Below are 14,182 nucleotides of genomic sequence, written 5' to 3'. Positions count from 1 at the left end.
TTACAGAACCCCAGCTGAGACTCTAGAAGGGTAGAAAGAAAAACATTATTTCTTCCTCTATATCCTACTAGTGGATATTAAGATTGTTTTTAAAGTTTTGCTCTGGTATCATCATTGAATTTTTCAGACTGAGAAAAATTCAGGCAAGAGAAATACATGCTAATTCAGTAATGTGTTGAAGAATTATATCAATGCAACTCAATTCAAAGAAAACTGAGTCATGAAAAAAATTAGAAGAGAATTTTAATTATTTTTTATATTTCCTAAGGGTTATTGTCTTTATTCTTTCCCTAGTCCCTTTTGACTCTAATCATTTGTATATTACACTCTACATACTATATAACTATTATAAAATTTCTCCTATCTGAAACTTCAATTCTACTAATTTGTGAATAACAAAATGGTAAAAGATTCTTTATTTCACCCTTATTGTACAGCACATCAAAAAAGCAAATTAAATCCGTGTCAGAACATTAATCATAATAAAGGCTCACGTGAAAAGCAAAGAAAAACCTGTTACTTTTTTGTCTGTTCCCAATTCTATTCTATTGTCTTTTTCCTACTCCTAGTAGTTCAGATGGGGCTCAAGGTCATTCTGATGGGACTGTCAATTATTTGGTTTTGTCTCCCTGGCCATAGAGAGAGCACATGACCTTTAAGCATAATAACAGGGTCACTAGGAGAGATCCAAAATCCTCAGCTGAATGAATAATGTATTTTTGATGCTGTCAGAGGTCCACCTTTATGTGGAGAAGGTATGTCTAAGAACAAAGCTAACAAAAATGAAAGTGGAACAAAGAAATAGAAATAAAAACCAATTATTTTTTGAGCAAGTGGAATCAGTCATGTCTGAAGGAACCTCTAGACTTTTTAGTTAAAATAACTAATAAATTCTTAAAAATGTTTTTCTTGAACTATCTTGAGATGGATTTCTAGCACTTATAACTGAAAGAGTTTAGACTTATCATAGACTATAAAATTGAACTACAAAAACTAATTATGTTAATATACTGAGCTGTCAAAAACAGAACCCACTTTCAATTCACTCTCATGGTACGCATATGGCCTGGGTCTGGTCAACCATAATTGCTTATCTCTTTATCCACAGTGAATATTTTAAGGTAGACACATGACCCAAGCTGGGTCAATCAGTGTCTTTCTGTAAAACTTTTCCCTTGAAATGCATAGGATAAATTGCCTTTTTTCCCTGGGGTCACAGTGCAGGTAGGATGTGAATTTATGGTTGTCAGTGATCATGTTCCCCTTCACATACACAAAATCCATCTACAGCAAAAAAGGCTAAGATTCACTTAAGAGAAGCAGAATGGAATGAAGCAAAAAGAGTCCATTTTGACCGGAATATAAGACCTGAAACAATAAAACACATAGAAGAAAACATAGGAACTAAACTCAAGGGCTTGGACTTAAGGATTTTATGAATTTGACCTCAAAGGCAAGGGAAATAAAAGCAAAAATAAATGAATGGGACTACATCAAACTAAAAAGCTTCTGCTCAGCAAAAGAAACCGTCAACAAGATAAAGAGACAACCATCCGAAAGGGAAAATATACTTGTAAGCAACGCCTCCGATAAGGGCCAAATATCTAAAATATAGAGAACTCATACGACTCAATAACAACAAAAAAGCAAACAATCCAATCAAAAAATGGGACGTGAACAGACACTTCTCCCTAGAGGACATAGAAATGGCCAACAAATATATGAAAAGATGCTCAACATCGCTAGCTATTAGGGAAATGCAAATCAAAACCACAATGAGATACCATCTCGCACCCGTTACAATGGCGGTAATCAACAAGACAAGTAATAACAAATGTTGAAGAGGATATAGAGAAATAGGAACCCTCATACACTGCTGGTGGGGCTGCAAATTGGTATAGCAAAATTCCTCCATACTATGGAAAACAGTATGGAGGTTCCTCAAAAAACTAAGAATTGATCTACCATATAATGCAGCAATCCCTCTACTGGGTATTTAGCCCAAAGACTTAAAAACCCATATCTGAAAAAATATTTGCACACCAATGTTCATAGCAGCATTATCCACAGTGGCCAGGACATGGAAGCAACCGAAGTGTGCTACTATAGATGGTTGGATAAAGAAGCTGTGGTATGTATATACAATGGAATATTACTCAGCCATAAGAAGAGATGAAATACTGCCATTTGCGACAACATGGATGGATTTCGAGATAATCATGCTATGCAAAATAAGCCAGACAAAAAAAGTTGCAAATCACATGATATCACTTATATGTGAGAAATAAACCTAAAAGCAACAAATGAACAGGACAAACAGAGACTCATGGACATGGACAATGGACTAGTGGTTACCAAAGGGTAGGGGGTGAGGGAGAAGGGGAAGATAGACAGGGTAAAGGGGGTCAAATTTAGGGGGGTAGGAGGAGGATAAAGTGGGTAAAGGGGATCAAATATATGGTAGCTGAAGGAAACTGGACTTTGGGTGGTAAACACACAATAGAATATGTAGATGTCAAATTATAATGTAATGTACACCTGAAATTATAATGTACACCTGAATTATATTGTAATGTACAATATTATAATGTACAAATTATAATTACACCTGAAAATTATATAATTGTATTAACCAATGTTACCCCAATAAACTTAATAAAAAAGAGTCCTTTTTGTACCTCTGAATCCAATAATTTCAATGTCAGATCCACCACCTTTGACAGTTAATGATAAAATAAATCTTTTTTATCCTTTAAGCAAGTATAACATGCTTTCTGTTACTTATAACCTAAAAAGTTTGAACATGATGTTCTAGCACTGCACAGTTCAATATGGTATCCACTAGCCACATAGGGTTATTTAAATTAAAATGAAATAAAATTAAAAATTTAGTTCCTCAGGTACACTAGCCACATTTCAAGTGCTCTTGGCCATTGTATTGGACAATGCAAAAAAAAAAAAACCCACTGATATGACTACAGAAAGTTCTGTTTAGACAGTGCAATTCTAATTAACTAAAAATTTTGTTAGCTTGTTAAGTTTGTAAAGTGTAATTTCATAGTCAAAAGAATTGTCATGGGCAATAGCTATTCACACTCAAGTAAGATATATGCAAGGACAAAATTAGAAAAAGCGTAAACAGACAAAACTAACTTTGGGACAGCAAAATGACACATTACAGAAGAATAATATTGTACCGAATAGTGGGGGAAACAAAAAGTTAACATGCTAAGAAAAAGATAGTATACTAAAGTAATGAGAAGATATTTAAATCAGATGTCTCAGCCAGCATAGAAAGTAGAAAAAGAGTTGGAGAAAGAAGTTTGTTCCCAGTATTGTTCCACATCAGGCTGGGAAATACCACAAAAAGGGAAAGAGGAAAATAACAGGAAAACAAGTATGCTAGAAACTAATATAATATTAAATGTGAACTGTAATTGAAAAAAATTTTTAATTAAAAAATAAAGAAAAGAAAGCTAGGCAAGAGTATGCCATAGGAAGTGTTGCGTGAAGTGGCCTCCACAACATGTTAGAAGTTTAAAACTGATCATTACGATCAACTCTAGATTATCTAAATTATTATTTTTCATGAAAAAAGGACTACTTTTATGTAAGGAGGATAATAATAACAAACTCCTTGGTTAACAGATTTTTATGTTCTTTCTTTTTAATGTAACCTGTGGCATATCAAAGTACTTTTAAAAGAAAACAGTTCTTCTCCAGGAAAGTTTTGAACCACAAAGAAAACAAGCGGTCTGATATGTGCATTCCTCTGAGAGTGGCAGTCTCTCTCTCTCTCCAGTATTTAAAGAAAAGCAAGTGAGAGTTCTGAGCAGGGGAACAGGATAGGAAAAACTGAACAATCTTTGTCAAATATGAGTCAAGTTTTTACAGTACTATGTAATAGTCTGTTTCAAATACAGTAAACTTCACATTTAGGCACAGTCTTAAGTTAATAATGAGTTAAATGCAATATGAACTAAAGTTAGTTATTCTTTACAGTTGTCTGAAACTTCAGAGTACATGGCATAGCTATTAATAAGGTATTTAAAGAGACTTCAAATGGAGAGGCAATATGGTATAGCTGAATACTGGTCTGGTAGAGAGGAGAGACCTAGTTGTGTCATTTAATTGCTATATGACCTTAAATCCATTTACATCTTTAGGCCTGTTTCCTTATCTATAACAGGAGGAGACAGAACTAGATAGTCTCAAAGGTCTCGTCACATTAAAAAATTTTATGACTTTATGAGGGAGGTATAAAAACCAGAAAAAAAAATTTTTTTCTTGAAAGATCTTTTAATCTTTGTAGACTTTGGCTTTGCTCTACAAAGGGAAAAACAGGAAAAACTTCACTTACACAATTTTCTTAACTTTCATAAGTCTACGGCTGACACAGATATTAGAATAGCTTGGCAAATATAATCCTATTAATTACAAGAATAAAAAAAGTGTTTCCTCAAACCAACACAGCTTAATGATACTTACCTAGAAGGCAAAATCAACATCTAAATATCCCTTAGAAATATCTAAACAAATTTCTGATTTCTAAAATCTCCCGGTCAAGGTAAAATTACACTGGCCAGTTTTAAATTTAGTTCACAAAGTAGTTACAGTTCTTTTTGAAAATTAATATCAATAGATCCTTGACATTTAACCAAGGTTTTAACTATAAGCAAACCATACTAAGGACCATAACATGTAGCATCTTACAGTTTTACTGAGTTATACCTGAATCATTCAAAACATGAGGCTGAACTGCAATAGTGAGGAAAGACTATACCTGCTCAGCAACCTGTATCTCAAGGTGGTGTATTTTCCACTCTGACATGTTCCATTCTAAAACTAACAAATTGGGCCAAGTGACATGTTTCATTATGAGAAATGTTCCCTCAAAAGAAAGAAAACTTCTATGCTGGTGATTAAAAAGTAAAGATGACTAGGAAATGGATGGTTTATTTGAGTAATAGAATTCTCTTTAATAATTTAAAATATGGAGCAGTTAAAAGACATAGAATCAAATGTGACAGAATTAGTAAGGATCTGATAGGGGTTATTTCAATTTCTTTTCATTTATTTAATTTACGATTACTACAAGTTATAGTAATAATCTAGAATTTGAAGCTTTAGAAGTACAAAGTATCCCCAATAATATCTGGGTTTCTTGTCATTAGTATTCAAGCTTAAATTAACTGTACATAAATTTAAGTAGAATGAGCCAATTAAATCTCTGGACTTTCTCATTGCAGGGTCAAGATTTCAGATTTGTAAGCATGAGAGAGTAAGTTTTAAGGACAGTATTTTTAGTCAGAACTTACTGTATGACAAGAGAACATGCCTGTATATCTAATTCTCAGCATAAATGAATATACTTCAATGTAAATGGTTAAGCTGCAAATGGGGAATATTACCTCTTTGAAATGTGACATCCAGTTTGCCAAGGTAAGGCGGGAGTTCCTTTAAAAGATATGATTGGAAAAAAGTTAGCTCTCAAAAAATCAAAAGCATTTTAATGTCTGACATCAAGACATAAAGATTTGCTACTTCAGAAAATAAAAGAACAAAACACCACATATGTTTACAGAAGGCACCCTTTAGCAGAACATCCTCAGCTAATTAATCATATAATTACTTAATTTCACAACCTACAAGAAATCTGTACTATTTAATATGGACCTTTTCTAAATAATAAATATACAAAGACAAATGTTAAGAAGAGATAATTCAAAGAAAAAAAGAAAAATGATTAAAAATCATACAGAAAAATCTTTAAACTCACAATCAAATAAATACTAATTAAAAATTAGCAAATTAGGAAATGTTTGATATAGTTGTAATGCCCAATAATTGTAAGAGTACAGCAAAATGGAAATTTTTCTAATTATCAGATTTTAGAACTCTTTTAAACATTTAAAAAGCAAGTTGGCAATAGTAACTTTCAATATATATTAAGACACTATAATATTCCTAATCTTTTACCTAATAATTTTCCTGCTAGAAGTTTATTTAGGGAAATAATTTTAAATATAGAAATAAGTTTTTATTTGTATAAATACTTTTAAGAAATATAAATATCTTTATAAATATATATTTATATCTCTTAAATAACTTTATATAAGCATAGAAACATAGAGAAAATTTCATCTTTATGCATTCAGTGCAGTGTTATCTATAATGATGAAAACTCAGAACTCATTCAAATGTCCAACAATAAAGGAACAGTTAAAAACAACTATATATCCACTCAGTGGAATAACTGCAGTCATTTGAAATGTTTATGAAAAATAAGTATGGAATCCCAAAAGCCTAAATACTATATAATTCTAACTACACGAGATTCTAGAAAAGGCAAGACTATGGAGACAGTAAAAAAATCAGCAGTGGTCAGGCATTAAGAGAGCAAGAAAATGAACAGGAAGAGCAAAGAGGATTTTTTTTTTTTTTTAACGCCTACAGCACCTGGTAATCCTAGGTGGTTTCCCATCCAAGTACTTACCAAGCCCAACCCTGCTTAGCTTCGGAGATCTGATGAGCTCAGACACGTTCAGGGTGGCATGGCCGTAGACACAAAGTGGATTTTTAAGGGAGTAAAATTATTCTCTATGACACTACATTAGTGGATACATGTCATTATACTTATGTTAAAACCTATGGAACGTACAACACCAAGAATGAACCCTAATGTAAACTATGGACTTTGAGAGATGATATACCAATGTAGGTTCATCAATTGTGAAAAATGTACCACTCTGGTGTGGGATGTTGATAGTTGGGGGAGGCTGTGCCTGTGTGGGGGCAGAGGGAATTTTCTGTACTTTCTTACTTAATTTTGCTGTGAACCTATAACTGCTCTAAAAACTAAAGTCTATTACAAAAAGAAAAAGCACAGAAAAATGTGTAGCATGCCAAAATATTAAAGTGTTTACAAATAGAACATACGTAATATACAATGGGATCACAACTATGTAAAAAACATACAGGGTATTACATACAGATAGTATCCTGTTAACATAAGTTTTCTTTAGGTGGTAAATTGAGCATTTTTCCTTCTATTTAACAATATTTATGATAATGAGCATATAAACTACTAAAATCAGATTTTTAAAGGGCTCTTGCCTATATTTTGAAGATTAAGACTAATTCATATATTTAATCTGAATCAAATAAATTATAAAATACTTCAAGCACATTGAACTGTAGTAGCTTTACATTTGAAAACTCTGGAAATTTTGTTTAAATATTTATTAAAACAAGTCTCTATGTATGTATGGAATGAGTACATCCTCACTGAAACAATAGTTTTTTAAATTTCCTTTGACAATCATTATTTAATTTCTATCATTAATTTTTTAATTATTTATTGAAGCACTATCTGGCACTATCTATCACTGTTTTTAAAAATCTTATAGGCCCTAATATCTACTAGATATTACTTTATCATACATTTTTACTTACACAGTACTTGAGATCAGAGATGTTTACATTAACCCCCGTTGATCTCTTTAGATTTTCATCATGTGACACAACAACCTGTTCATCTTTGGTGATATGGCAGTCCAATTCAAGCATATCAGTTCCAATTGTAACTGCACTGAAGAAATACAAAGAAAAATGACATTCTGAAACTTAAGTAAACATTTAGGTTATAAGCATCAGATATAAAAATTCAGAATTATAACGCAAACAGCAAAAAACCCCATAATATGAAAATTTTTCAATACTGTCATCTATTATGATTTATTGATGAGAAAATATTCTAAATAAACTTAGAATAAGAGAATCATGCTGCCTCCTTTCCATTAAGCATTATCTTTATTTCTGTCAACCCAATATGATGGAAAGAAGACTAGACCAGAAGGTAAGAGATCTGGGTGTCAGTTCCTGCTTTGCTATGAACTTGCTGATAACCCTGGGCAAGTAAATACCCTCTCCGGGCCTCATTTTCACATCTATAAAATGAAAGGAGTGAAAACAAGAAAAGGATGCTAGCTTTTGCCACTATAATTCAATATAGGATTAGAATTCTAGCTGGAGCAATTAAGCAAGGATAAAAGGGGGTGGGCATCCAAGTTGGAAAGGAAATCATGAAACAATTCCATTTACAATAACATCAAAAAGAATAAAAAACTTAGGATTAACTTAACCAAGGAGGTGGAAGCCTTGTACAATAAAAACTACAAAACACAGCTGAAAGAAATTAAAGAAGATATTCATAATGGAAAGACATCCCATGTTCATGGATTAGAATACTTAATATTGTTAAGATGCAAATACTACACCGATCTACAGAATCAATGCAATTCCTATCAAAATCCCAATGATATTTTTTGCAAAAATAGAAAAATCCACTCTAAAATTTACATTGAATCTCAAGGTACCCACATAGTGAAAACAATCTTGAAAAAAAAACAAAATTGGCAGACTCACACTTCCTGGTTTCAAAAGTTTCCGCAAAGCTACAGTGCAGTGGAAGCCCTGACTTTTTTTTCTTGTAATGCAAGTGCCTGACTTAAGCTTTGATAGCAGAGGAACCCACTTCAAAGACAGGTATCTCTGCATAGGCACAGGCCCTTGCACAATGGTACTCCCTAAGTATTTGTTAAATACTGAATTCATGAATGAAATATTTGTTAAATATTGAATTCATGAATGAAAAGATGTAAATGTCTATATATGTAAAATGTCTACACAGCACTGTATGTATCGATTATCACTGATGAAAAAAAATTATCACAGATGACATATCAAGATGAAGAAAAAGTAAACATAGTTGAGCAGGAAGAAAGTTTTAGAAACATTTTCCTTTTTAAAATTCAGAAATGGGTCTACAACCATGCTACCCTGAACAAGACCAATCCCATCTGATCTTGGAAGCAGGGTCAGGCCTGTTTAGTACTTGGATGACAGACCACCTAGGAAGACTAGGTGCTGTAGGCATGAAAAAGTAAAGTAAAATAAAATAAAAAATAAAATTAAATAAATAAAATTAAATAAAATTCAGGAATGGAAAGAGTAAGACCAGGGATGAGCAGAGTAGAGTAAGAAAATGTAAAAGGAGATAAATTACAGTTTGTGTAATATATTTCCATACGCTTAAAGTTTTTCCTAGTAGTTTCATATAAGGTCATGTCTCTACAACTACATATTAAATTCCTAGAGAGAAAAGGCCTGTGTCTGTTCTACATTTTCTAACATTCATGATGTTGGGCATATTGTAGGTATTCAACACATTCCTAAATGAGTGGAATGGAGCCATATTTTAGTTATCAACATCTAAACATTTTAAATTTTAATTAATCACCACTTAAATGTTGATCAATAACAATCCATATCCATAGTAAGTATTATACTTCAGAGAATAAAGTATTCACATGGAATTGAATTGTTGAAGTATATCTGAATAAAACTAAAAAGTAGGTATGGTATGATCCCACTGATGTAAAATAGAGTTCATATATAATTTTTTTCAAAAGACAAGGAAGATATAGGCCAAATTGGTACAGTGGTTACCTCTAAAAAATAATATTATTGGGAATGGAATTAGAGATTTGAGAAGGCCCATATTTTACTTCATATATATGACCTGAATTATTTGAGTTTTTAGAATACAGGCACAACACAGAGATGTTGCAGGTTTGGTTCCAGGCCACCACAATAAAGCAAATATCACAATAAAACAAGTTACACAAATTTTTTGGTTGTCCAGTACATATAAAAGTTACGTTTACACTATACTGTAGTCCATTAAGTGTGTGATAGCACTGTGTCTAAAAAAAAACAATGTACATACTTTCTTTAAAACACACTTCATTGCTAAAAATGCTAATCGCCATCTGAGGCTTCAGCAATTCTTAATCTTTTTTGCTTGTGGAGGGTTCTGCTTCACTGTGGATGGCCACTGACTGACCAGAGTGGTGGTTGCTGAAATCTATAGTGGCTATGGCAATTTCTTAAAATAAGACAAAAATGGTGTTTGCCACATCGATTGACTCTTCCTTTCACGAATGATTTCTTTTTGCCTGTGATATTGTTTTATAGTGTTTTACCCACAGTAGAAAGTCTTTCAAAACTGGAATCAATCTTCTCCAACCATGCCACACTGTTTTTTTATCAGCTAAGGTCATGTAAAATTCTAAATCATCTGTTGTCATTTCAACAATTCTGATAGCATCTTCACCAGGAGTAGATTTCATCTCACTTTAGACTTTGTGCATATCAGAACACTATTATAAGGAACATTTGAAAACATCAAGATGAAAATATATAACTAGAATCCCACAATGACAAAACTATTTTCATATTTTTTTAACTTTAAACTTTATTAGATTCCATCTCAAGAAACCACTTTTTGTGATCATCCATAAGAAGCAACTCTTCAACCATTGAATTTTTATCATGAGATCACAGCAATTCAGTCACATCTTCAGGCTCTGCTTCTAATCCTAGTTCTCTTGCTATTTCTACCACATCTGCAGTTACTTCCTTCATTGAAGTCTTAAACCCCTCAAAGTCATCTGTGAGGGTTGGAATCAACTTCTTCCAAATTCTTGTTAATGTTGATATTTTGACCTCTTCTCATGAATCACAAGTAGTCTTAATAACATCTAGAATGGTGAATCCTTTCCAGAAGGTTTTTCAATTTACTTTGCTCAGATCCATCAAAGGAATCACTATCTATGGAAGCCCCAGCCTTAAATAATAAAACTTGAAAGTTAAAATTACTTCTTGATCCGTGGGCTGCAGAATGGATGTTGTGTTAACAGGCATGAAAACAACATTAATTTCACTGTATATATCTTCATCAGCTCTTGGGTGACCAGGTACATTATCAACGAGCAGTGGGCTTAACAGTGGGCTTAAAATAGTCAGTAAACCATGTTGTCAACAGATGTGCTGTCATCTAGGCTTTGTTGTTCCACTTACAGAACACAGGCAGAGTAGATTTAGCATAATTCTTTAGTGCCCTAGAATTTACAGGATGGTAAACGAACATTGGCTTCAACTTAAGGTCACCAGATGCATTAGCCCCTAACAAGAGAATCAGCCTGTTCTTTGAAGTTTCGAAGCCAGATACTGATTTCTCTCTAGCAATGAAAGTCCTAGATAGCACCTTCATCTAATATAAGGCTGTTTCATCTACAATGAAAATCTGTTGTTTAGTAGCCACCTTCATTAATTATCTTACTTAGAATTCCTGCACAACTTGCTGCAGCTTCTACATCAACATTTGCTGCTTCATCTTGGCTTTTATGTTACAGAGATGGCTTCTTTCCTTAAACCTCATGAATCAACCTCTGCTGGCTTTAAACATTTCCTCTGCAGCTTCCTCACATCTCTCAACCTTAACAGAACTGAAGAGAGTTAGAGCCTTACCCTGGATTAGGTTTTGGTTTAAGGGAATGTTGTGGCTTGTTTGATTTCTATCCAGACCACTAAAACTTTCTCCATATCAGCAAAAACGTTGTGCTTTCTTATCATGCATGCATTCACTGGAGTGGCACTTTCAATTTCCTTAAAGAATTTTTCCTTTGCATACGCAACTTGGCTAATTGTTTGGAGCAAAAGGTCAAGGTTTTGGTCTACCTCAGTTTTCGACATGCCTTTCTCACTAAGCTTAATCATTTCTAGTTTTTGATTTAAAGTGAGAAATGTGTAACTATTCCTTTCACTTGAACACTTAGAGGCCATTGTAGGGTTATTAATTGGCCTAATTTCAATATTTTTTGTCTCAGGGAGTAGGGAGGCCCAAAGAGAGGGAAAGAGATGGGGAATGGCCAGTGGGTAGAGCAGTCAAGACACACACATTTTTCAGTTAAGTTCACTGTCTTATATGAGTGTGGTTCATGGTGCCCCAAAACAATTACAATAGTAACAACATAGATCAATGATCACAGATCACCATGAGAAATATAACAATAATGAAAAAGTTTGAAATACTGCAAGAATTACTAAAATGTGACATAGAGACATGAAGTAAGAAAATGTTGTTGGAAAAATGGCACCAATAGTCTTACTCAACACAGAGTTGCCATAATCTTCAATTTGTAAAAAATGCAATATCTGTGAAATGCAATAAAGTGAAGCAGAAAATGAGATAATAAAACAATGCCTGCATAAACTTTTATAACAGAAAAAGAAGAATGCTTACAATATGAATATATTTTATCTAAAAGACATTTTTGACACCAATTTCTCCACCATCACAGAATGAATTACAGTGGGAATTTAATCTAATAAAAACTGAACATCCTTTTAAACACATAAGCACTTATGATTCTTATTTTGTCTGTGAATCTCCTAAATGGGGTAAATGTATCTTCTGTTTTATTCTTAAACCTAAAACATGTAATATTAAAATATTATATAACAAAGAATAAAGTTTTAACAATTAAGTAAACGTTTCTTAATGTTTATCAAAAAACGTGTGCTATTTCATTAGTTAAAGAAGAAAGAATGAGAGTCTAATATATAGTGACAGAAGTAGATTTGACTTGGGTGGTGAACACACAATGCAGTAAACATATGATGTATTATGGAATTGTACTCGTGAAACCTATATAATTTTATTAACAAATGTCACCGCCAATAAATTTAATTTAAAAAAAAATGAATGAAGTTGGGAGAAACGCAAGCATCCAATGATGGTAGCTGGATTAGATGATTTTTAAGATCCTTGGCTAGTCCAGATATAATGACTTTAAAATTATGAAGCTGGCAAAATTTGCCTTTGGAGCCAACCACTTCTCCATTTTCTCTTACTTCACCCACCTACATCAGCATCCAATTCCAAAAGACCCAATGGCCACTTGTGCCAAAGACTCATACTGCTTCCTTACACTTTGTGTAACCCTCCCCAGGGAGTTCAGTGTCCTGAAGACCACCAATTGTTAGACAAAACAAATAAACCTAGCTCCTTAATGTAATTCTTACTAAGATATAAATAATTAAGTTGTAAACTGTCCTCTTCTAAAGGATACCCACCTTTAGAAGAAAAGATGTTTGCCAATTATGCATTTGCTAGAATCAAAAAGAAATAAGCAAACAAAAACAGTTTTTAGGTTGATAGAATAAATTTCCTGTATTTCTAAATTTCCTTAAATATTGTTGCTATACTGTTTAATTTTTTTAAAAAAAGAATAAAAAATGTATAAACTGAAAGTAACATATATCGCCAACAAATAGTTTTGACCTTTATACAGCTAAAAAAAAATGGTACTATTGATTTTTGGTCACACGCATCTTACTTTCTTTTTTTGTTTTGTTCGTATGAGCGTGTGAAGGGAGAGTAAGAACAGGGGTTATCTATATTTTCCTGTACTTTAAAAAAATTATACATATTACCTAAGAAATCTTTCTAAGTATAAAGTCTGCCTTTAACTGAAATGTTGGCTATTTTTAGAAATGTTTGAGAATTATATGCAAAACATTCTCTATTTATTTTATGCTAACCTCTTACTAACAAGCTAATAAATAAAAATTTAGAGCAATAGTAAGTACATCTAGGACAATTTGTAAATTATCCTAATACAACTATCTCAAATTTGATACACAAATAGAACACAGCAAGAAATTTTTTTTTTTTTTATCACTTTGGCCTTCAAAATTTTCCATAAATAACAACAGGCATCTACTTTAACTGAAACACCAGATATTTTTTAGCTGAATTTGTGACAACACGATGACAAACACAGAAAAGAGTTAGGGAAGCCAAGGCTTCACTATTTCCAGAAAATAAATTAAAACTCTAGTTCTAAAAGAAGTGAAATTACTTGAAACTCCACAGAAACAATATATACAAATTACAACAGCCCCTATGTTAAGGAATTTATTTGAATCTCATTTATTCTTCACGAATTGATGTTGTATTATTATTCCCAGTTCATTGATGAGATAATTAGTATTATAATAATTAGATATTCTAAAAAAACTATCATGAGATTCAGGTCGCTAATTAATTACTTTGACTGTCTGCCAACTTATACTTCCAGCTATCGCTAATACAATTTGTTTCTTTCTCTTACCATTCATGTTAATACTACAGGGATCAAATTGTCCTATGGGTATTTACAAAGGCAGCCTGGTTTAATAACCTAGTTATATTAGCTCTTAAGAACCAGATTTTACATACTCAAGGTCTTAGTATCTGTTGCGTGCGTGTGTGCGTGTGTGTGTGTGTGTGTGT

General features: G+C 32.7%; 1 protein-coding gene and 1 pseudogene across 1 annotated transcript in view; both read right to left on the bottom strand.

The window, feature by feature from the left end:
- GDPD1 (glycerophosphodiester phosphodiesterase domain containing 1) overlaps positions 1-14,182 on the bottom strand; it is a 37,339-nt gene that overhangs the window by 11,823 nt on the left and 11,334 nt on the right. Inside the window, exons 3-4 of the mRNA XM_039885791.1 lie at positions 7,456-7,591; positions 5,412-5,457 (exon numbers count right to left, since the gene is read on the bottom strand). Coding sequence (XP_039741725.1) covers positions 5,412-5,457; positions 7,456-7,591 — 182 coding nt within the window. The remainder of the gene's footprint in view (positions 1-5,411; positions 5,458-7,455; positions 7,592-14,182) is intronic.
- Positions 6,448-6,566, bottom strand: LOC120621246 (uncharacterized; annotated as a pseudogene).

Source organism: Pteropus medius, unplaced genomic scaffold (assembly GCF_902729225.1).
Source record: "Pteropus medius unplaced genomic scaffold, Ma_sr-lr_union100, whole genome shotgun sequence".
In the NCBI taxonomy this organism is placed as follows: domain Eukaryota; kingdom Metazoa; phylum Chordata; class Mammalia; order Chiroptera; family Pteropodidae; genus Pteropus; species Pteropus medius.
Note: the sequence above shows the minus strand (reverse complement) of the source record. Positions and strands in the feature narration are given on the sequence as shown.